Below are 26365 nucleotides of genomic sequence, written 5' to 3'. Positions count from 1 at the left end.
TTCAACTTCAACTTTGGAAACAAGGAGAAGACACACGGTGCCAAATCAGATGAATACGGCGGGTGGTCCAACACACAGATTTGATCTCGACAGCACGACGGATTCTGGTCATCAAATGTTTTAAAACTTCGATATAAAATGCACCAGTGACCGTTTGATCAGTTGAAACTAACACTTTGTGCCTTTGCTATCGAAAAAAGTGATGAGCATAGCTTTGATTCTTGAAGGAGATCTTCGTGTTTTTTTGAGTTGTTGTAAGATTTAGGGCTTCCATTCCGAATAGACGCACTGTGTATTTCATATTATTGTTGATTTCAGTGCCAGTGCTATCGCTTAATAATTATGGTTATTTGACCAGTCACAAAGCTCATGCTATCATGCTCGTTTTACCCCGATTTTATTAGTTTTTACTTTCCTTTAATGACTGATTGAAAAACTCATAAAAAGTCTGATAACTTCAATGAATCGAATCCTGTTAGTCAGAATTTTCAGGTGTTTTTACATGAATTTTCATGAAAAATCCGTTCTACTGATGAGTATTATGGTTACGGATTACGGTTGACCTCCTTCAAATTGAATTGAAGATAGTTTTAATGGTCGACCGAATCTTGTTGTACCGTTTTACCCCAACTTATTCATGGATAGAGATGTGAGGTTTCCGAGAATGTATGTCGAATTTCAATTAAACACACTAAAAGATAAAATTGGAGTAAAACGGCATAATGAATTTGTGCGATCATTAAAACTATCTGTAATCTATTTTTTTTGGTTTTCTCCACACTTCGAAAAAATCTGTGATTTTACATCTTATAAGACGCACATAAATGGATTATGCAAGACATAAAACTCGATGCAATTAAAAAAATACTTGCGACCGCCGCGACTTGAACCGATAGTCATCGGATCACAAAGTACGTCTGTCAATCGACTGAGCCACAGAAGCACACATCTACTAGGCTGGTAAATGGTGCATATAAATTCATACTGTCGCACATGGTAGCTGAATCACAGTCGAAAATTCATGTAAAATTCATGCTAATCCAACATTAATATATTACAAATGAAACTTTCCGTCGTTTATGAATTGCATCGTATGAGAGATTAGGTCATCTGTAAAATTATTTTTTTTGAGTGTAAGTAATATCGATCAAATCTGGTAAACCGCAGAAGACTAAAAATTCCAACTGTCTATATTTGTATCGCTGATGTTTTCTACATAAAGTAGATCAATTTTTGTAAATTTCTTCCGACCTGCTTCGGAAATGTAAATCAAAAAGTAACTAATAACTCTACCTAAGGAAAAATTGAAGTAAAACAGTATAATAGGATTCGTTCAATGAATGAAACTATCTGTACACTTATTTTTCGGGTTCTTTGCGTAGCATAAATCAGTTTTTGTCAACCGCAATCAGTTTTCTTTCGAAATAAAGATTAAGACGAAGAATTAAGTACAACTGTAAACGTCATTTCAACTGATCTGATTATTTTAACCAAGAGGTAGAGATCACCATGAAATATTACTGAATCGAAAATGCATATCGATAAAAAAGCTATATGTAGTCTTCTGCAGGTACCTTAGTTGTATGTTATACGGTGAAACATGAAAACAATCCTGTAGAAAGAAAAATTAGAGTAAAATGAGCATAGTGGCATTTCCTGCCGTTTTTCTAAATACATGGAATCAAACTTTAAGACTATTTGGCATAGGAAAAACAATATTTGTTGATCAGTTTCTCATATAGAAAGGATGAGGAAGACAACAGAAATTGTAGTAGAAAACTCTAAAATTGAGCTCACTCATTTTCCACCGAAACTGCTGAATCGATTCCAAAAAAACTTAGATTTAGATGAAAAGTCTTACGGCCCCATGCGGTATTGCAGAAATTTGTCTGGATCTAACTCCCGGTTTTGGAATTACAAAGTGATTTTCAAGTCGTCGTTTAGAGTCATTATAGAAAAAAGGGAAAACATTCTCTAAATTTCGCTCAACACTCTAAAAAATTTTGAATTTTACAGGTGACTTAATCCCTCATACGATGTAATTCATAAAGACCTAATTTGTCAAATGACGGAAAATCTCATTTGTAATGACTTAATGTTAGATGTGCTTGAATTTTACTGGTTTCGACTGTAACTTGCGTTCTGCTGGCAGGTTCGACTGTATAAATTTAAATGCACCTTTTACCTGCCAAGCAGATGCATGCTTCTGTGGCTCAGTCGATTAACAGACGTACTTACGATCAAATGACTCTCGGTTCAAGTCGCGGCGGTTGCTATCAGTATTCTTTTTTTTTATTTCAATGAATTTTATGTCATGGAGTCTTAGACACAATATTAAATGTTCTTCGACGTAAATTTGCGTGAACTGCGACGCTCCATTTATGTGCATCTAATAAGATGTAAAATCACAGGGATTTTTTTAAGTGTGAAGAATGTTTTGATTTATAGGTTATGTTAGTTTAGGACCGAGCGAACCTTCCTGCGGAACTATTTCATAAATAGTTATTTAAAGAAATGAGAAAGGCATCATCAGCTGATAAATCTTGCTCGATAACGCTCGAATGGAAAGTTGTATCTCACCCACTATATTCCCCAGATATTGCTCCGCCCGATTTTTTTGTCTATCCCCTTCGATGGCACATCATCAAATGGCCTCTTTCGTGTGTGATTTCTAAAGACGATCACCTGAATCACATGTCTTTCTTATTTATTCAATACAATTGTCGCTCGCTAAATACAAAGAGGACAATATAAAAACTATAAGCAATAATTGCCACCTGGATTGACGCTGAACCGCCCACGGAAGCCAAATTGCCAAAGTTGTGTTATATTTGGAAACTGATACGCATAGTAATTAGATGGATCCCACATTTCGTTCAATCAGCAATAAAACAGCATATTTTGGCGCAATAACTGCCATTAGGCAGATGGGCCTATTTGTCGTTAATATCTTGCATCCAGCTTCCACCCAGAGTGACACTGATGAATCGAGAAAGAAACAGATAACCACATATCCCATATCGCACATCGATCTACCAATTGTGGCCACCCACTGCCGAAAGCAATCGGTGTCTGAACAGGCGTTTGATGTTTTCATTACGCCTAATACAGAATGCAATGAGTGAACCGAAAGTAGGCGGGTAGGCTTCTGTCCGCATACTGATGTTGTACCTCCATTCAATTAACAGTCAAACTTGACAGCTTCTCGGTACCAATCGGTTGATGCAAAACATCCTTCAAAGTCGGAATAAGCCAGAGTGAAATTTAGTTTTCGTCATCATAGCAAACCCATTCCAAATTGCAAATTTTTTGTGACGTTGGCTACGTGATAATATTTAATGTTTCGAATTTAGGATTGATGAAAATCGATTGATGAACCAATTTGTTTCGTCAAATTATAGAAGCAAAGGAGAAAGTAACAGGTTCATGAAGCATGTGCCGTAAATGAATATAATTACAATTAAGTTATTTCTCAATTTTGTGATTGTTCGACGAAATGAGATAATTGTTCTACTGAGTTATTTTGCAATTTAAATTGTTCCTCTAATCTAATTGTAAGTTCATCCTTAGAAGAAAGCTTTTTGTTGTAATTCTAGACGAACCATTTTCTCTTGACAAATTGGTAGAGACTGATGACAGCAGAACATTATTGGAGACACTGTTTTCATCCTGTTCAATGTCAACGCGTGGCACAAGTGAACAACAGGACGTATGCAACCGGATATTCAATTTACAGAGACAACTTTGATGCCATCAGCCGAGATTGTGGTAAGATGTTAGTTCGACGGGTTACTCGCCATTTGTACCAGACTCACGCACATGTTCTTGCCATCTTAGAACATGAAGTGAGACGCAAAACGCAATTTGCCAGCAAGGTAAAGTTCACCACCAGATGGAGCACGTTGCTCGATGACAAGATTATTAGCATAAAAGAGCGTCGGTATTATGTCGTTTGCCGGTTTCTTTGTTACTTCATCAATGCTATCCGATTACCAATGATAATCATTTTGTCCTTCATTGGTGCTGGTATTTTGAGAAAAGTTGCAAAACAATTCAGATCTTGTTTCTTGGTTCAATTATGCTGCCTAGTGGATGCAGCATCATTAAGTGAAGTCAATTTAATAGGTAAACAAATTGAGATTGCCTAAGCAATTCTAACCATAAATCGAGCAATAATTCTGGAACTGGGCGAGTTTCCATTCTATGAAATATACCATGATTAATAGTATTGCCATTGTGAACAATTTTTTATGCGTAACGCAACTTACATTAGTGAAAATTTCATACCTTCAATCACTATTCTTTCTCTTAATTATCAACAAACAGGGTGACAAGTGACCGGGAAAATCGAGAAAACCAGGAAAAAGTCGGGAATTTGTTTTCACCGGGAATTTTAGTGCAAAACCAGATACGAGAACTTGAAGGTTTGCTTAAGGAGCAAATGCATCTTGACATTAAACGTGTGCATGTACTTCAATACAATAAGACGAATAATGTTGTTTATATCCAGTTGTATGAAGAGTTGGATGCAATTCAATTCGCTTAAGACAATAATAATGTGCACTATGTGGAGCACGAAAACATTAAGTACAATATTCCAGTATATATGGAAGATAGTGCTATAGAAGTGCGTGTGGATGATCTTCCCTCAAGCGTCATTGATCCATATATTTGCAAAACTATGTCTCAATACGGAGAGATTATCTCTATTGAAAAATAAAAGTGGGCGAACTTTTTCCCCGCTATTCTAAATGGCGTATGTTTGTTACGCATGCGCTTGAAGAGGGCTATACCTTCTTATGTGACTTTCGGTCACGATGCAAGAATTCCGTGCAAATCACTTGTTACCTATGATAATCAGATGGCCACATGTCAATATTGCCAAAAAGCTGTTCACTACCGTAAGCCACGTGATAAACGTGACAAGAAGACAACTACACCAAAGGACAACGGTGCTTCCTTCACACCAATGGTCAATCTAATCATAATGGTCCTCAACTATGGGTGGCATAGTAGGATCACAAAAGTTTTGATATTTATGTAGACGAAGGAGCAGTTAAATATTGTCAATGATACAAGAATTAAATTTAGTTTGAGCTTTTAGAACTGATGGAATCTCAGCCTTAATCATGTGTTTTAAATAATCTATAGCTATATCGATATCAGCCGAGTTTTCCAAAACAATTTCATGGTTCACATTGCTTTTGATATGAGATCTGTATCCTAACCGATTAGTTCTAAGGTGGTAGAATATATAACTAATTGAATTAATCATTGCTTAATTTGAAATCCTGAAGGTTATTGGTAGATGATCCGAATCAAAGTCTGTTCACTACAAATGTGACATTGATCTGTTAGAACCAGATCAATTGTAGAAGGTTTTTTCATAGAAGATAAACTAGTTGGGCTATTTAGAAATAAAACTGATCGGAAATCTGGAATCAGAACTAATTGGCTCAAGTGGCACGTTATCTTAGTTATTTGGAGGGGACCATGCCCTGGCAGTGACGCTATTGTGTTAGGTTCGCAGTGTCATCATGACGTTTATAATTTTCCCATCGAACCGAAATTTTCAGTAAACGATAACTATTTTAAATACATGCAGAAAAGTCACTGTAAGAACTTTTTAAAATACACAATTTATGAAGAACGAATGAACGGCTCAGTAGAACTAGTTTTTTCGGTAGAATAATCGAGTTGTGCACAGGTGCGGCACTGCTCCATGGATGTCATAAAGGAAGTTAGCAAAACTGAAAAACGTTAGATTGAAAGTGGTCTTTTGCTAATCAGCTGCGAGGTATCCAAAATTGAACAACGAGATAAGGCTCAACAACTCAACACCTCAAAGTACGACATTCGACGAGCCAAAAGCGACAAAAAAGTCCTTTACAGACAGCCAGCGGAAACCACGGGCATGAAAAATGTGCGATACTTTAACCTTTATCAGTACCCAACGGTAGAACAGGTTAGAAAAAAAACTGACGAAACGTAAAGCTGAACCTATCCGGGAAAGTTTTACTGTTTTCATCTAGAACAAATGTTGCCTCACGAAAGATGGGGTAGACAATTTGCTCTTGCAGTAAATTCATGATGTCGTACACCGTAAATTAAGCAATGAATACAGATATTCATATCAAACAATGTTCGAGAATATATTTGTTGCTGCTGATTCGTCTATGACGCAAAATTGGCACAAATAAAACGTTAAAGTTGTTCAAAAGTATACAAGTTCCTCACATTGTTCTGAAATGCGTTCCATAGAACAAGAGCGTCTGAAATCGTTGCTAACCATCCGGTACAGAACCTTATAAAGAACGTTATGGAAAAAGAACGCGAAGACATTTCTGATCATGTCAAGGGAAAGGTGAAAAATGGGTTCCTCATCAACTGCATGATGCACAGTAAGAAAAAAGAAGAACTGGTAACGCTTTCGCATACTGAAATCGATCAAAACCATCATTTAGCAGATGGAAACTTTTGCCGCTCGCGCCATTTTCTCCTGGTTTAGCCCTTTCCGACTATCATTTGTTTTCATTGACGCCTCACGAACTTATTATTCTGCTCACTGCTTCTAAAGATGTGAAAAAGAAGGCTTCACGACTGGATCGCTTCAAACGATGAATAGTTGTTACGACGTGGTATTCAAGAGTTATTGAAAAAATGCAAAAAAATCATAGATTTCGAGAGCATCTTACAAAAATCGCTTTTCTCAAAATTCGTCATAATCTAAATCAGTTTTGCAGTTTTAACTATCGCAGCTCGTAAAGTGCAGAAATTTGATAAGTCAGTTTATTCTCGAATCTCATTCCTAACAGTCACAGGGTGTACAGATTCAAAGTGCACTACATATTACTATTTTGGATGAAACTAATTTAATGTGTAATGTATACCTTTTGTAAGAGACAATAGTAGCTTTGCAATAGTTGCGAAGATAGCGTCAGAAGAACATCAGCGGCCTAAAATAATTTTGCGCATGCACCTTGAAATTCCGGATCTCTCTCATCGTGCCATCGATAGGTAGCTGGGAATTGCAGAATTTACGGTCTCATGTACTTTAAATCGGTATAACGAACGTTTAACTGTTGATCGGAAAGAAAAATGGGCAAAAATGGATTTTCGTATAGTGAGAAGAATCACAAGCGGGTAGTTCAAAATTTTCGTGCAATACGCGATTGAACTACACACGTACAAAGTTTTGAAAAGCAGAGCACTCCATATGTGACAACCTATGGACTTCCGTCAACTTCCACTTCTAAGGTTACATAATGGTCCCATGCTTTACTGGGTGGATTTAGCCTCGTACCATTATTCGAATGATGTTTTAGAGGGATACAACTGGGGTTAACTTCGTACCAAAGGACTTCAATCTCCCAAACGCATCGTAACTGCGGCCAATTGAAAAGTACTGACACAAATCTCCAAATAATTAGGGGAACGTGCCTATTGAGCCAATTAGTACTGATTCTGATTCCAACTTCGTACCAAAAGACTCCAATCCCCGGAACGCATCGGAACTGCGGCCAATTGAAAAGTTATGGGCCACCATGATGCAGGCTTTTCGGAAATATTCCAAGGAAGTGTAATCGGAGAAAGATATGAAGAATAAGACACAAGACCTTATGAGTAGTGTTAAGAGGAAGGGTTGTGCAATTGGATATGGAATTGAAATTGAATAAAGCAAACATAGAAAAAGTTAAATAACATCTTTGATTGGATTCCCTGAAATTTGGGATATGCTCGGTTGAGTTAAGGCAGTTCTCCCTCGAATTCCTAACATTCATAAGCCACGACGAAAGAAACGTAGAATAAGATAGTGACGAAAGGAACATAGACCAAGATAGACTATTTCGAGATGACCTAACCTACTTCGGAATAGGTGTTTTTGCGGCTAAGATCAATCATCGTTGACTTCAAGCATTCTCGAGTTCTTCTTACAGTGCATGAAATTAGTTTTACTAAAAGATAAGATGTATCTCGTTAAAAAGAAGGTACAAGTTGAACAAATGGTCCTCTGAATTTTGGAGATAAGTATGATCGAAGATTAATGATGTAATACTTTTTTTTACTTTTACTTGGTTAAAATTTGGTACAACTAATCGATTGTTGTTTTTGCTAAACTGTCATTTTTGATTTATTGGTAGCTTAGCAAAAACACACACCACTAACGGATAATGAAACATTACAGTTGAGCAATGACTTACACCCTTTGCGGAAAATGAAACCTTTCAATGAGGTGTCATTCGTGTAACTAAGCAATGATACACTCCCAGCAAAAGTTACCTGTAGCAAAGCAAAAAATGTCTCAATTGTTTTAACAGCAAGGAGCAAAAAATGTCTCAATTGTTTTAACAAATTATTCAGTTATTTGAACTTGAAATGCCTATTGCAATAAATATTTTTTATTGTTAGTCTCTTCGGAATATCTCGCAATGTAATGTAATTGAATGCAATTTTCATTTGGGAGCCTAGGAGTTGCATTTGGGATTGATTTTTTTCGGAAAAATTCCATTGAATCAGGACAATTTTTGCTTTAAAATGGTACGTGCAGAAAAAATATTTTAACTATGAACGGGTGAATCTCTGGGCAACATTCTGCATCATCAATTTGCCATTTTAACTCTAGCCTTACTTTCTAGAAGGGACTAAGCAAAAATCCCTTGGAAATTGTCAGTAATATATATCCCAGAAAATGGTGGGTCCGATCGATTTAGTATTTTCTGCAATGTTTTAGGTAATTACAAGGGCTAGGTAAATAAATTTTGTATTGTTGAAAAATGTTTGGTAATTTTTTATTTTAAAATTTACACTTGAAATTAAAATATCTCAAAAAGTCTTTAACGATTTATTAATTTTAGTTTGACGTAAAGCCGCCATGACTAAGTTCAGTTTTTGTAATGACTGAGCGGAAATATATATTGGAGAAGCTCCGCTCAGTCATTGCAAAAAGTCTATTTTTAATTTTTTTATGTAGCTGAAGTTCAAAACAAATTCTGTGAAATTTTTGCAATGGACAAAAAATATTCGAAAAAGTTAAATAATTGAACATTTATAAAAATCTTGAAATTTTTTTCAAGTTTTTCAACAGTTTTATGAATAACGTTAAATTTCCAATAGAATAAAAAAAAATGTTAAACAAAATTTTACTATATGCCACCATTCTCGAGATACAGCGGTTTGAAGAAAAAAAATTCCGGAAACATACTTTTTCATATATTATTTCATCATTCTAAAAATTGGACAGTATTTTACTACAGTTACATCATAGCAAAAAATAAAAAATAACCAAAATAGGGGAGATTGTTCGGTTACCGGCACCCTTTTTATATTAAGCTCATAACTTCTGACTTAGTGCACATTATGCGGACATCTATACATCAATGGAAAGCTGAAGTCCTTAGCTAACAACTGATAAAGGAACTAAGTTGATTCATTTGATTGAATAGAATAATATTATCAATTTAGTAAAGCGATAAATTTTGCCCATTTCGAAAAAGGTGTTCGGTTACCGGCACCCCCCGAAATTTAACTAAAAATGGAAAAATATAAGTGAAGACTGCAGTTATTCTAAAGAAAAAACTTTTTTTTTCTTTTTGGAAGCGTTTTGGACATAAGTCTTCATTGTCTGATGGTGACTTCACCTTGGCTCTCTTGGTAGATGATTTGGATTAGTCGAAAAAATGGGCTGTGGTAACCGAAATCGGTAGACATTTAAAAAATTACAAAACAAATCTTTGGTTGCGAAAATTTTGATAGCATCCGGTATTAAATCATGAAATAGACGCTTTCACCTCATACATATTCAATCCACTCACCTTTCCGATTGATGCTCTTCAATTTATGATGCTATGTTATAAAAAAAGTCAGATAAAACTTTTGTTTTGATTTTCACGCATTTAAAATTTGTTTCGAATGCAGCAAAAAGTACAGGTGTCTTTTTGATTTGGTATTCGGCACAAAAAAAAACGTGCTGCTTTTATACACACACATGACATTTGTTGGAATGACGCTATTTGCTTTCTGTTAAAAGTTACGGTAGGGTGCCGGCAACCGAACACCGTCCCCTATATTTTTCGAGACATTTGAATTTTTATTGGTATTTTTAAAAATAAAACAAAGATAAATATTTTCAACAGCACTGAATTTTTTTACATAGTCCTTATAATTACCTAAAACAATGCAGCAGATACCAAACCGATTGGACTCACCGTTTCTGAAATATATACCTTATGATAAAAAAAGAACCGGAATTTTCATTTTAAAATTCCCGCGCTTGTCCAATCGGTAAACTTTTATTCTCTCAACGTTGGCAACACTTTTATACACATTCTGTCAAATACGCATATCGTACGATTAGTTTTTGTTTGGCGTCTATACAAAGAAGTTGAATAATTTTCGTGTGGCGATTTTTATATTGGATGAAAATTTAGAACAACGTGCGTGCATCAAATTTTGTGTTGCAAATGGATTTAAGTGTTCCGTGTTATTGTAGAAAAGGTCTTTGGTGAATCGTGTCTAGGAAAAACACAGGCATACGAGTGGTATAAACGCTTCAAAGGTGGTCGTACAAGCTTGGATCATGATGAGATCCCTGGCCGACCAACAACATCTGTTACTGAAGAAAACATTGAATCGGCGAAGCAAATCGTGATGCAAAATCCTTCTGTACCGATTAGAGAAAATGCTGTGTTGTTGGGCATCTCTTATGGATCAGCCGAACACATTTTAACTGATGTTTTGGGTTTGAAACGCGTCGCTTCTCGTCTGGTGCCAAAAAAGCTGAATTTCACGATAATGCACCGGCTCACACAGCGTTGGTTGTGTCGCAGTTTTTGGCAAAAAACTCAACCAATATCATCAACCAAGCACCGTACTCTCCAGATATGGCCCAGTGTGACATTTTCCTCTTCCCCAGACTCAAATTGCCATTGCGGGGAACGCGTTTTGAGACCATAGAAACCATAAAACCGCAGACGTGATCTAAAGGCCATACCTTCGGCGGCCTATAAAACTTATATGGAAAATTGGATCAAGTGTTGGCATGCATGTATTGCCGCAGGAGGAGAGTACTTTGAAGGCGATAATAAAGAAATTTATTAAAAATTGAAATTTTGCGTTTTTTTAAATAAAGTTCCGGTTCTTTTTTGATCATAAGGTATTATGGAAAATTTCCAAGAGATTCTTTCATGATCCCTTCTCAAAAGTAAGGCTAGAGTTAAAATAGCAAACTGATGATGCAAATTGTTTCTTTTGATTATAAAGAATATATATGCAAAATTTGAGCCAAATAAAAAATACAGCAAAAGATAGACTTTGGATTCCGTATGGAATTGCTTCTAAGAAAAGCTGCTTATAGCTGTAAGATTAAACTCAAAAATGATACAACAATAGATTATAATTTTTTAGATGGAATTAACCAGCAAAATGTTCACAGGGCATTAAGAAATTTTTTTCTCAACTTGCATAATGGCTCGCGGGAAGCGCGTTTTTAATTCCGTTTTCAAAAATGTTGCTGACAAGCGGAATACTAGAGATACACTTTAAAAAAAATACAGTAGCTGTCACTTTACTTTAGCAGCAATTTTCAAGCGTTGAGCGTTTTCAAATCCATGAAATTGATATGAACTGTCCGAAAATACATTACTTGCAGATGAAATAAAAACATTTATACTGTAGGAGCATATCTATTCAGTATATGGAAAAGTTGTTTTGCGATTAATGCTTATGTTCTTTTGCAGAGGTACTTTCACTTACATGAAACGGCAACTACGTAATTGACATAAATTATGTTCAATTGCCATTTAAAATTTTCAACATGAAACGTTTCTGGTGAAATAATCGCAGTATCGTAATTTTGTGATCTGGGCCAGAAAAAAGTGTAGTCTGTTAGATTGTTCTAAATCATTTTTTATTTCATTTTTCATGATCATTCATGATGAAAACCAACTTCTAATTATTGGATCCATCTTTTCCCATGGTCTTACCGGTAGCTTAGAGCATATCCTAGACCTCATACCAACCCAAATCTCCAACTCCGCGAAACAGATTCCTATCTGAATCCAGAAAGTTGCATAAACATTTCCTTTTCTCCTCATTCTTTATCCTTCTCTGTAAACTATAAAAATGAGGGCGGCCGGCAATGGAGGCTAGATGTGCAGTTTGAGTTGGTATCAATTCCCAATACCATTCCCCATAACACACTCATATTAGTCAATCAGCAGCAAATTTGAAGATATCAGTGTGAAATCCGTCAAGACCATCATCACAACGCAACACAGGGAGAAAAAAAAACATTGCTGCGATTGAACGTGAAATAAAAACTGAATTCGAGTATCAAAATATTGGACGAGTATTTTTACTCCAAAAGATGAGTGACCGCAAAACTTGCAATTCTATATTAAAAATAACACAAATGAATTTGGCCTTGTTTGTTGATTCTACTGTAACTAGAACATTGACATTGTATTTTGATTGTACAGCAAACAAGGCTTCTTTGTGAAGCTTGTTTTTATTCCTGGAATGCAGAACGGTCCTGGCCAATAACCAACAAATTCAGAGGCTGTGTGAGCATTGACGAAAAGAAGCAAACATTTCTTGGAATATTTCAGAAAAAAATTGTTTGTAGCTCCGATCCAACTACATTTGTTGCCAAATTTGTTCTTTGTTTAAAGTCACTTTCGAAAATGATCGCCTCGCGGAGCGTGAGCGGATTTGTTGAAAAATTAGTTTGTTCCTGGTGTGGAAGGTCAAACGGAGCTTATGTTTTGATGCCAGCAATGTAAATTAAATAATATATTCACGTTTAATCACCCAAGATGAGTGTTATTGAACGAAAATCAATAATCAAGGCACTCGAAAATTATTCCAGTATTCGAACTATGTCACACTGTTGTCATGAAGGGTATTGAATATGTATGTCGCATTCAGTATAAGGTAAAATATTCAAAAACACCGATTGTCACAAATTTGCACTGTACTTGATATCGGAATCGAACATTATTAGTAAAATGTCAGTGGTTGGTTCAATCCTGTTAAACGATTTATTCAAAATTTTAGCATATTCCAATCCAAGTGTTTCATGTCAATCGTTTATGCGCCTAAAAACTACGATCTTTGCTGCCTTTTCAATTACCTTATCCATAGTTATTTGCTGCAATTTTGTATCCAAATCAGGTAGATGCTCTAGTTAGTTATGTTGTATAAATTAGAATAAATAAATAAACTTCTATGCAATTATTCACAGCCTTATTTGTTTTTTCTTCGTGCTACTTAAAACTGTCAGCGACTTCGAACTAAGGTTTGTTTTTTATCGTTAAATAAAAACTTAGTTTCGACTGTCTTCTTGCTCACTTTATGCACACATCCTCCACCGAACTGGACTGCGTTTGACGTAGTCGTTTGTGGTTTCACTGGATCGAGAGTTACACATTGGATTAGCCGGATGGTGTCCGAGTCAGGATATGTATAAGTTTTACTACCGGGAAGTACGGCTACTCTACAAGTGGGTGTACAATCGCGCAAGCAATAGGAAGCTCTTCTTCTAGTCACACAACCGTCCCGTTCAAGATTCGTGAGTCAAATGTTGGCCGCCTTTAAACGAGCGCGCTTTTTATCAACAAACATGCGGCGAGATGAACTTCGAGCTGAAATTGCCGCTCGGCTAATGTGTAACTGAAAGCGGAAAAGCCTGCAAGTGATACTGGCTTTCCGCACTAGACAGCAGAATCCTGTGTGAAGTATTTAAAGCGCTGCCCGACGAAGGCCAATGTTTTTTGTTTGTATTCGCATTTTTTTCTATGCTGTTTCAATTAGATTACTGGTACATATTAAATAGTTTGATTTTTATTTTCATTTTGTGTTGACGGTTTTTTTTTGAATCCTTTTAATTATCGCTGAACATTGCACCCTGTAATTGTCCTGTTGATAACAGCATTCAGTAGTGACGTTAAACTTTGGACCGAGTGAAAAAATGCGTTAGGTTGTAGCGATGGCTAGACGAATTTAATATTGAATGCATCATGCTTTTATGCTGATTCTGAGCTCGGGTTAATTGTTTTCATAACTGCACCTAGAACTATATAATTGAAATCAAAACTCGAATAATGATCCCTAAAGTTTTTCTCCAATTTGATAGTTTTTTTTGGCTTTTACAGTCGAAGAAAATTATGTTTTTTTTTGCAAAATGATCGGAAAATTTTTAACTATTTTCATCCAAAACATTTCCTCAACGCTCCAATTTGAATTTTTGATCTATTATGGGGCTGCATTTTATCAAAATGGTGCATGAAGTGCATATTTTTTACAGTAATATCAGTCATGAATACTTTTTTATGTTTTTTAAAATAAAAAATATGTATAAAATTCGCTCAAACTTTAGAAAAATTTTCCGAGATCCGGAGGGCCGAGTATCAAATACTAATCGATTCAGTTCAACGAACTGAGCAAATGTCCGTGTGTGTGTGTATGTCTGAGCCGATTTCGTTCATCAAACATTCAAATAAAAGATCTTAAGGTCCCATAAAAAACTGTTTGTTTTTTTAATCAGATCCAACTTCCGGTTCAGGAGACACAAGGTAATTAGTGTAAAAATTTCACATAAACTTATCGAGTTTATCTGGTTCACAGATTTTGAGAGTCGACGACTAAATAAACATATTTCAGTTTTACCGATATTCGTTTTTCGATCCCGGAAGGTACCTAAAAATTGAATGTGGAACGCACTACGATTTCTCTAAGATGGCTACACTGATTTTCAAAAATCTCGAATCTAATGCAATGGTTAACAAATAATTAGGCGACTTTAACTGATTTCGACTGCACCGATTTTCGAATTCCGTTTCCGAAAGTATCGAAATTAGAGAAGCTTAAAGAAGGCCGGAATGAATTTAATAAACGAAAATTCAAATTGAAATAAACTAACCGTCATAGAAGATGCCAAAAACCTTCAAAGTGGGGCTCAAAACTATTTTAATTTATTCGTCATACTAATTCATGGGCGTACCTACTTTAAATAAGGACAAAAACTTCACAGAGGAACTCACTTCTACATCTCATGGAATGCTTAATCGATTGTCACACGTTTGCATTGGAAGTAATAATTTTAAGGTTTGTTACAATTACTATCTTCGATTCGTCTTGCAGTTCAAAATTTTATTTACAATTAATTTACAATGACGGTCATTAAAGTAATTTCATGAAAACCAAACACTACGAAAAATATGCACGTGAAAAACACATGCTGATTGATAAAAAAGGTATTATTTCACTGCTAGGTGGATTAAGCAAGTTGTTTCTTGTGAGACAGACCTGTATCCTGGTGACGATTCATAACTACTAAGAATTTTCGGTTCCTTATCTACGGCTCTATAACTAGTTTTTCAAATAGAGTGAGCTTTGCGGTTTAAATTTAACTGCTATGAGCAGTAAAATTGAACTGCTAATGCACTGATGAGCCCAACAAGAAACGTGTTCATAATTATTATACATCGTTTATTTAAATTCGCCTTTAACCTAATGATGGTCGTATGGCGAGTAAAAATACTTTCATTTATAATGGTGGTTAGTAGATAAATGAACAATTTTGTCCACAACTGCAGTTCCCTTGCAAGATCAGCCTACTAAGAATAGCATTGCAGCTATTCTCGTCTTCCTCGGCCTATGGATGCACTAGTATTGAATTTTGAGGATAGATTGATTCATTTTGCAGATGGAATTTTTCTCTGGATCGTTCAATGATATAGTACTTTTTCTAAATTTTCTCCAAAATGACTTAAAGAGCCAGGTCAGCCTCATTTAAAAGCTACTATGAGGTCATTGATTAAGTTCGGAAGGGTCATGATGAACATTTCCGGTTGGGGAGATGTAATCTTATAGGTGATGTAACCGACGAATCGAAATGTCTTTTTTCATAAAGTTTTTTTTTATTCGGTTCCTTTACAATTAAGTTTAACGCGGCCGTTTTACAGCAGAAAAAAATTGTTATAATTTTTTGGAATTTGGATCTTGTTATAATTTTTTATCGCTTTCGTTGTTATCTAGCAAATGAAGGAGGAGCATTGGTTCGCTATTCACACTTCCGTCCATTGGTTCAGCACCACTGTTATTGGCGGAACAATCGTTATTTTTTCACAGTTGGGTAGGTTATTAGCTGTAGCTGGAGTACTTTGTTCTATATGGGATACTGATGGTTTCGATAAGGAGGACACTTCATTGTTGTTGGTGGCTGTCACAGGTGAGCTGGGGTTGCTTGGGGTTGGTGTGAAGGAAGCACCGTTGTCCTTTGGTGTAGTTGTCTACTTGTCCAGTTTATCACATGACTTACCGTGGTGAACAGCTTTTTGGCAATATTGACATGTGGTCATCTGATTGTCATAGGTAACAAGTGATTTGCACGGGATTCTTGTATTCTGACCGAAAATCACATAAGAAGGTATAGCTCTCTTTAAGCGCATGCGTAACAAACGTACGCCATTCAGAATACCGTGGAAAAAGTTCTTCCACTTTTCTTTTTCGATAGAGGGAATCTCTCCGTATTGGGACATAGTTTTGCGAATATAAGGATCGATGACGCGAGGGAAAATCATGCACACGCACTTCTATAGCACTATCTTCCATATATTTGCGAATTGAATTGCATCCAACTCTTCATAAAACTGGAAGTAAACAACATTATTTGTCTAATTGAATTGAAGTAAATGTACACGTTTAATGTCAAGATGCATTTGCTACTTAAGCAAACCTTCAAGTTCAATTTTGCACTGCCTGAAGTCAACAATGATTGTATTCTTTCGTTGCGGCGGTAGCTTTTGTTCGTTTGGTTCATTCATTTCGAGATCGTTCTATTGTTCACTACACAATACTGTACATGGTTTCTTCCGTCCCGAACGTAAGCGGTTTTGTTTTATCGACTAACTTGGATGAGATGTGAAAGCGAACTGAATCGAAATATTTCTCAATACACTATTGCTGTGCGGAGTCTAAAAACATATTCTGTTTCAAGGTCAATTGTGACAGATATTGTCAAACAACTGAAAATTTTCACATAAAACTTCGTATAACTCAAAACATAAACATTCGATCTCGAAACTCTGGCATCTTCAAGGTGTGCTTCCGACGAGAATTTCAGCGTAGCGTGTCGAAAGACCACACTAAATGTTCCGAATACCACGAGATAACTTTCGTTTGTAAGTTCCGAGCGTTTTCGTTGCCATCAAATTCTGCTTGCCACCAAATTCCCGGTCCCCAAATATTCATACTTGCCGGATGTTTGACAGGAGCTGACCGAAATTGGCGCTGTTTCTCAATTAGGTACGTTTAACTCGAACTCACACCCAAAAAGTAGCTTCATCTGCTAAAATATTTTTCCAACGGTCGCTAATATTATGGTTCACCAATCTGTTCGGGCTATTTAGAGCTTGCTTCAGATAGAATTGGAACAAAGACAATTGCTTGTATTTCAGTTATTTGTTATTGAATTCAGGATCTTTTTTATACAAATGTGGCGTTTTCTTCGTACTTTTAAGAAAAAAATACGGATAAAATTATTCGTCACGGTTTCGAAGGAATTCTCGAATTTTTCCTGTAACACGGCTCATTAGGCGGCGCACACCTTCTTCGTCCATCGTTTTAGCTATCTTGTTGCACCAGGTCGTCATCTGATTGATGTTTTTGACAACCTTTTCCTTTACCTTGAGTCTCATCTTCATGATTGCCCAGTATTTCTTAATAGGGCGGAACTGGGGGCAGTTGGGTGGGTTAAGGTTTTTCGGAACAAACTGGACCCCTTTCTCTGCATACCATTCTTGAACGACTTTGCTGTAATTACAGCTTGCCAAATCTGGCCAAAACATTACGGGATGGTCGTGGGAACGAATGAACGGCAAAATTCGTTTTTGGAGACACTCTTTTTGGAATAGTTCCGATGTCATTGTCTTATTTGTAATGAAAACTTTCGTTTTTTTGCCACAGCTGCAAATGCCCTGCCAAATCCCCTCCCTTTGGTTGGTGGGCTTGACGGTATTGCAAACATCATCACATACAATCAATTAGCGTTACAATTTGATAAAGATATGCGTTACAGTTTTTAGTTTCATAATTGAATTAAATGAATAATATATGGAACGACTTGAATAAGATGTTGATTGCATTACGCTCCAACATCCGGGGTTGGAGAGGCCGGTAGGGCTTAACTGAGCTCTTTTTTATGGTTTATTTTCATACTACCGGCCCTTATTACCAGTGTGAAGTGAAAATTAAGTAGAGTAAACGTATCCCAATTGGGTTTCACACGATGACAATAAATGAACGGTAAATCGAATCCATCTTTGACGTTTATTGGTGGTTTGTGTACCATGGAATACTGTGGAATGAAATAGAATATTGTAGAATATAATAAAATAATAATGACCGAACCAATGAGCAAACCACTGATAGCTGTCAAACGATGTTCATCCAGTTTATATTGTGAGGATGTATCGTTTGGGACCTGATGGGTGAGATGATGTGTGAATGAAATGTAAGAGTGAGTGCATGCAAGAACGGTAATAAAGGCCACCGTTTCAGCTTAGGACTAACGATCGACCAATAGAAGAGATAGAAATTGGGTAACGGTACCCCCATTTATCTCAAATCCATTAGTCATTTCATGTACGAAAACCATTAGTTAGAGTGAGATCTGTTATCTCTGTTTGATAGATTAATTTCAAGAATAACATGAAATCTGGAGCTTTTTTTTTTGTTCGTTAAAACAGCAGTATTGAATCATTTCTGAACTACTTTTATGTTCCATTGCTTCTTACAGACGAGGCAAAGATTTTGTATTCGATTTTATCTCAATAAATTTATTGAAAGTCGAGTAATCGGTAAAATAACATGGTGACTCTACTAATGAGATGACTATTGGCACACAAATTTTAGTTAGAATCTATTAGAATAGAAATAGTAACTCAATGTTGTGATGCTTGCTTGTGGAATACATGTAGGTATGTATGCATGTGTGTATGCGTATGTGCCTGTGTGTATGTAAGTGTTTTTGTGTGTACAACATACATTATACCGTTCCCTCGGGTGTGTTGTATCAAATTGGTTGTGACACATTTTGATTGCGAGTCAGTGTACCAGATGTTCAAAAGTGCCTGAGCGGATGGTAATATACTGTAAAGAATCAAACGAAGATAACGAAATGTGAGCATGCTGTAGCAATACTATTAAACCCAAGTGTTATTATCATTTAAATAAAAACGCATGTCCTCAGTTCTTATCCGTCAAACCATGATGAGCTGCCCTACAAAGATCAATGAAACACTATTTTTTTTTTTTTTTTTTTTTTTTGGAAACGGATGACTGGATGAGGAACAAGAAATACGAAAATGCTGAAAGAATTAGAAAGGAATATTGGAAGCAACATGACATGCCAGCAAAAGTACGGAGTGAAAAATGACAACAAAAGACACGAATCACAGCTGAATAGAACACTGGAATTAAGGTAAAACAGAATACAAACTATGAACAAAGGTAAGAAAACCAACATGAAGAAATAATAGAAACTGCTGGGTAACAATGTAATTTCCTCATATTGAAAGAGGCGTTTATATGGCGCGCATGCGCTAATTCGGCCTGATACAAATTAACGGGGAGGGCAATACATTTTGGACAGGGCTGTAAAAAGCTGATTGGAACCCTTTCCCCACCAAAATGTAATATAAGGATATAAGGAAGCTGCAAATGCCCTGCCAAATCATAAATTTTCTGGCAAATTTGTCGGCAAAAACAAATTTTAATTTGTCTGGAACATCCCCCCCAGCCGTTGCCAAGTAAAATTTTTGATCTGGGATTTACCCGAAGTCGAAGTACTATGGGCAGCACCGAATTTTCTGGCCAAATCACGGTCCGACAGATTAGGATTCCTCTTAGCTATAACGTAATGTTATCACTAGGTTACAGTCAAATTAGTTTTAGTTACTGTAGAAATATCATGAAACTTAAGGATTAATTGTATCATTTTGATGATTTTAATGTGTTGATGCCTAAGATGAAGAGGTTTTGTGCCTACTGTTGAACAAGTTTGGCAGAAACTACAACCATTGGGCTTTTCCCTACTCCAAAAGCATTGAAACATAGTTGGAAAGGAACTGACTTGCTGCTTCTTAGAATACGTATTCACGCCTCGAAATGTGCTTCGATGTGTTTAGAAAAAAAAATTCGCAAGCAGTCTCTACCTAAATTGGTATTGATCAACAGATTAAGATTGTCATTCATTTTACACGAGTTCAATTACATTACTAGATTTGGTGAAATCGGTAGCGACTAACGACTACATTGTTTTAAAATGTTACGATAATCCAAATATAATTTCTTAGGAATACACACATATTCTTGCATTTCAACAAACTGACAGGTGCTTTCCGTATACGGATAAGAGAAACTCTACCGGCTCGATCCGCGCATTTCACTTTTAACAGGTGTTTTCATTTCCCCCGGTGATAGCACAAACAAGTACCTATCCACTTATGGAACACATTTTTTTCTCCCGTTCAAAGTTTGTTTACCGTTAACGTTCTGTATTTCTTCCATCTTTTTTCCAGGACGTTACGTCGGCAGCCGGCCCATTAAGTTGCGCAAAAGTACTTGGAGAAACCGCAGTCTGGAGATGGTGCGGAAAAAGGACAAGGAAAAGCAAGCACTTCTTAGCTTATTTAATCAGAGTTAAGTTTGTTTTGGATGAAAGTTTGGAAATTATGAAACAATCCTTCTGGTGAAAACGAGATCCAATCGAACATTACTGTCTTTGTGTAGGTGTTACTCTTATCTCCAAAATGCAGATACTGACTGTGAGGAAAATGATTGTTTTGTTCTTTGCAGACAAGTGCAGTGGATTATGCTTTCTAAATGCAGATCAACGACTAGTGTGTAATATCGTAATGATTGAATGGATCGCGTGCTTCATACTTACTTTCTGAGTGTGATTACTGTTGTGGAATAAACGATAAACGATACTGTTGTGGAAGAAAATGTGAATGAGATTATAGTTTCATTTTGATTTTAGGAATGAAAAGAATGCCATTTTAGATTATAGATAAGAATTTTTCAGATCTTCTTACATGTATTACAGCTATTGTCATTAGTATTTTTGGGTCGTTGGCTTTGGAAGTAATGCACTGTTCTCTTAAATCAAATGCCGACCGGGAAGAATTTTTAGAGTCAGTAGGATCGTAGCTCTAACCATGAGGTTTCAGATCTTCTTATAATTCGGATTCAGATCTTCTTATAAAAGGAAAGACTAACGATCTTCGATGTGCATGTTGCTGCTAGTAACCAAGGAATCTTCTGCATTCCCATCTGCATCATAGAAAGCGGTAGTTTGTTAGTAAATTTTAAATGTATAAAAATATTGTGATGTGTTTTTTATTTGCTCTGGGTACACGGCTTCCGAGCTTTTTTCTGCTGGGAAATACGGTGCACGGAACGAATAATTTTCGAATTTTTTAAAACTGGTATATTTGTTTGTTATTACGATAGATAAACTTAATCTTCGCAAGATATTTCGATTGAAAAATGGATGTTCCGTTTTTTAATGTATAATTAATGAATTATTTTATTTCAGTTTCCGATGGCAAACTGCACTGATCAAACATTGAAACACCTGTTTTAATCCACCTTGTGGTGTAATGATGCCTTTCTCATATCTCACATATTCTCATATTCTCATATTCTCATATATATATATATATATATATATATATATATATATATATATATATATATATATATATATATATATATATATATATATATATATATATATATATATATATATATATATATATATATATATAGATGTGTGGTATTCTTAAAATTAATTTTCTTTGATTCTTAAAAAAACAAAAAGGTTTGTTCATAATCTAAAATAACCTACGAAGCAGTATTCAGGACGGTTATGCCATCTCTGAAGAATCGAAAAGAGGTACTTCCGAATCTGGGAACCGGTATAAGCGAAGTTGGTTTTAAAAAAGCGACTGGGATCCATTTTTGAGTCTTTGGCTACAATCTTCGGTCGTTCATCAAAAACCCAAGAACAATGAAAGCCAAATTAATGTTTGTCGTGATTGTTCTTGGAATTCTGCTATCTTTGTTCATCCTTTCAATTTTCAAGAGGAAAATGCACCCGTTCTTCATGGAACTCGTCGAGTCAATCCTGTCATTTTTTTCTTTCTGCTTCCAGACTACTTAGATTGAGAATTGTCTGTATCGCAATAATTACCGTTGTTTTATCGAATTTAGACTACAATCTATAAATATGCTAAAACTACATTGCCTCATTTAGTAAAACAATATAATTATTGTTTACAATATTATTTGAGTTGTACTTGGATTACTAAGTAATTCAATTTTTATAATATTTATTTCACGATGTATATTTTTTTTTTATTATTCTCTTTTGTGGCTGGATTATTCTACCACAATGTTGTCTACTGACAATGACTCCCGATTCATCGGGGTGTGGTTCGATTCCAAATGCACGTGGGGAGGACACATTAGGTATCTGATAACGAAATGCCAACAAAGAGTAAATTTTCTTCGAACAATAACAGGATCTTGGTGGGGTGCTCATCCGCAAGATCTAATAAAATTGTATCAAACAACGATACTTTCAGTGATATAATATGGATGCGTTTGTTTTCGTTCCGCTGCAAACTCTCATATTATCAAACTTGAGCGAATTCAGTACCGTTGTTTGCGAATTGCCTTAGGCTGCATGCATTCGACACATACAATGAGTCTTGAAGTTCTGGCGGGAGTTCTTCCATTGAAAGATCGTTTTTGGGAGCTTTCGCCTGCTAATAAGATGTGAGGTGCTTAATCCCATGGTAATTAATAATTTCGAACGACTAGTCGAGCTTCGATCTCAAACAAAATTCATGACAGTATATTTTAATCACATGTCACAGGAAATCAACCCTTCAAGATATATTCCTATCCGTGTCAGCATCCTAAGTGCCCCTGACTCAACTTCATTTTTCGATACATCCATGCAGCGCGAAGTGCGTGGAATCCCGGATCATCTACGCTCGACGGAAATCCCAAAAATATTTTCAAGTAAGTTCAGGCATATTGACTCTGAGAAAATGTTTTACACGGATGGATCGCGAATTGAAGAAGCGACAGGGTTTGATATGTTCAACAATGTTTCGGCCTCATTTAGGCTTCAAGAACCTGCATCTGTTTATATAGCAGAGCTAGCAGCAGTTCATTATAGTTTGAGTGTAATCGTCACATTATCTCCAAACCATTATTTCCTCTTCACAGATAGTCTGAGTGCAATTGAAGCCATTCGCTCAAACATGACTGGCAAGACTGAACCGTTTTTCCTGAGCAAAATAAAACAATAATTATCTAATCACTATAGTCTGGGTCCCGGCTCATTGCTCCATTCCTGGCAATGAAAGAGCCGATATTTTAGCTAAACGTGGTGCTATTGAGGGTGAAATTTATGAGAGACCGATTGCTTTCAACGAATTCTATAGCTCGTCTCGCCAAAGAACACTTGCCAGCTGGCAAGCTTCTTGGGATAAAGATGATTTGGGTCGGTGGTTGCACTCAATTATTCCGAAAATATCTACAAAGGCATGGTTCAGGGGACTGGATGTGAGTAGGGATTTCGTTCGTGTGATGTCCAGACTCATGTCCAATCACTACACGTTAGATGCACATCTCCTTCGAATTGGGCTCTCCGAGACTAATCATTGTGCTTGCGGAGAAGGTTATCGGGATATTGATCATGTCGTTTGGACATGTGTGGAGTATCGTGATGTCAGATCTCAACTAATAAATTCTTTGCGTACCCAAGGTAGACTATCCAATGTCCCAGTTCGAGACATTCTTGCTTGTCGTGACCTTTCATACATGAAACTTATTTATCATTTCATAAAGAAAATTGGAGATTTAATTTAATAAAGGCCCCTTTTAAGACTTAGTTCTGATTCCAGCTGCGTCCATGAGTTCAACCAATAGCTAAATTAGAATAAAAATTATGTAATGATACAAACAAACTCGAAACAGTTTATGAAATTATCAACAAAATGTCTGAAAATATCAGCTTATTTTATAATTTATAGAAGTTAATCGTTTGGTTCAAATAATATTTCCGAGTAGATTTCATAATTAATGACGAGTTACCTAAGATGATGTAATAAGAGGAATATATTTTAATGAATTCAAATCGTTGTGACTATGTTAGAATTAAATTAGGATAAGAATTTTATGTAAAAGTGATGCTACGGCGAAGAAAAACTTATGTAAACTGCCTTAAGAAATAAACGTATTTATGAAAAAAAAAAAATGACTCCCGATTGGAATAGTTTTGACTTTTGACTTTTTATTATTTTATTTTACTTCAAGAAACAGAAAACGAGAACCAGCATAGCCGTAATCGGGTTGTTTGGTTGTCTATTTACAATGGCTACCGATTGGAACAGTTTTTAGACGTGTTTTGTTTCGCCGCTTCAAGTGACGGTATCCAATTTTAAACACACCACACAATAAAACTCAGGAACTTGGAAGTGTCGGTGCAGCCGTCTCTGAGCAAAGTAAGTGCACTTGTTTTCATTTTTTTTTGCACATATCACCCTGTAATAACGGAACCGAAAGTCGGATTCGAATAAAATTCAGGAACTTTGTGTGGGGTTACAAGACCTTTCATTTAAATTTAAGTTCATGAAAATCGGTTCAGCCACCGTCCAGGACATAGCACGAAAATAGCTCTTATCAAGGTTTGCGATGATATAGGCTTCATACTTGATTCTGGAGGTACAATTGTTCTTATTCTGTTAGATTTTTCGAAAGCGTTTAATACCATTTGTCATTCATCTTTATGTCGCAAACTACAGATGAATTTCGGATTCAGCGGGAAAGCTGGGTAATTAATAGAATCTTATCTATCTAAACGATATCGAGTAGTTTTCAGCAACGGACTTTTTTTCGGAAATGTTACCTACTATTTCTGGAGTACCACAAGGTTCTGTGCTTGGTCCAATACTGTTTTCTCTATATATCAATGACTTATCGTCCCAACTTCTATTGTTCTAACTTATCTGTAGAGCAAGTATCATCACTTATCAACAGAAATTTGGAGATCATTGCGGTTTGGGCTAGGGCAAATTCATTGAAACTAAATGCGGATAAAACCCAAGCAATTTACTTTTCTCGAACAAAAGCCTTTACGGCCAACCCTACAATCATGCTTAGTAACAAAATTATTGATTATAAAGATAAAGTAAAAAATTTAGGAGGACCAATACAAAACGACTTAGAATGGGACAGTTATATATTACAATAATGTGGTAAAATTTATTCAATATTGCGTTCACTACGTTTACTCGCATGTCATTTGCATGTTTATAAAAAACTATGGTTGTTCAAATCATTAATATATCCTCACTTTGTGTGCTGTGATTTTATAATGCACCAGATATTCGGATTCGCTTACAATATAATGAAAAAAGCGTTGAACTGCTGTGTCCGGTTTGTATTTAACTTGAGTCGTTATTCAAGTGTGACTCATCGACAACAAGAACTGTTAGGATGCACATTTAATACGTTTGGAAAAATCAGGTGCTTAATGCTTTTACAGAGTATCGTAACAAACCGATCAGCTTTATATTTAAAATGCAAAATGGTTCCTGTGAGGTGTCCGCGTGGGAAGCAGTATCATATTCCAAGATACATGACTGCTCATTATGCCAAATCTATGCTTGTGAGAAGCATTGGACACTGGAATCAACTGCCACAAGCGCTACAGTTAATTCGTTCCAAGATAGGGTTTAAGAAAGCCCTTTTGTTCAATGTATGTTAATAAGTATTTTTCTCAATGAAAAACCTGGCACTTCATCTTACTTCATACGTGAACATAGAAGACAATAGTCTTAAGTTTTTGGAAAAAATTAAATACAAATACAAATAAGGGACTATTATCGAGGGCCGAAGACCAAGTAGGTTTGAAGAGGAAGGACCCAGGGTGTCCCAGGAAATTGGCGAAAAAGAGGTATTTTATGTAATAACCTAACTTTGGGTAAGTTGCGATGCGGTGGAAGAGAAAGGTAAATGCAGTACTATTTTTATTATCACTTAATTATTACTATCATTATTATTATTTTTATTGTTTTTATTATTATTATTATTATTATTATTATTATTATTATTATTATTATTATTATTATTATTATTATTATTATTATTGTTCCTTACGCTTTATTTTCAGTCATAAACATAGTAGTTAGTAGTAGTTAGCAAGCTTCTAAATGCTATATTTCCCTATTTATCTCCACTATCCCCAACCTAATGTATCTGAAACCAGTGGGACTGATTCAGAGAA

General features: G+C 35.9%; 2 protein-coding genes across 3 annotated transcripts in view; one reads left to right on the top strand and one right to left on the bottom strand.

Moving 5' to 3' along the window:
- The window catches only part of LOC131427748 (RNA-binding protein 42), a 41963-nt gene extending 20948 nt beyond the window's left edge, over positions 1-21015 (top strand). Inside the window, exons 5-6 of the mRNA XM_058591209.1 lie at positions 20580-20786; positions 20857-21015. Of these exons, the coding sequence (XP_058447192.1) occupies positions 20580-20704 (125 nt within the window). The 3' untranslated portion in view covers positions 20705-20786; positions 20857-21015. The remainder of the gene's footprint in view (positions 1-20579; positions 20787-20856) is intronic.
- LOC131427750 (uncharacterized) overlaps positions 1-26365 on the bottom strand; it is a 97313-nt gene that overhangs the window by 19693 nt on the left and 51255 nt on the right. Inside the window, exon 1 of one of the 2 annotated variants that reach the window (XM_058591211.1) lies at positions 13130-13589. The exons of the other annotated variant lie outside the window; for it this stretch is intronic. Coding sequence (XP_058447194.1) covers positions 13130-13138 — 9 coding nt within the window. The 5' untranslated portion in view covers positions 13139-13589. Of the gene's footprint in view, positions 1-13129; positions 13590-26365 lie in introns of those variants that run through there. 2 annotated transcript variants of the gene reach the window in all.

Source organism: Malaya genurostris, chromosome 2, assembly GCF_030247185.1.
Source record: "Malaya genurostris strain Urasoe2022 chromosome 2, Malgen_1.1, whole genome shotgun sequence".
In the NCBI taxonomy this organism is placed as follows: Eukaryota; Metazoa; Arthropoda; class Insecta; order Diptera; family Culicidae; genus Malaya; species Malaya genurostris.
The sequence above is the reverse complement of the archived record's forward strand: the minus strand, read 5'-3'. Positions and strand labels throughout refer to the sequence as shown.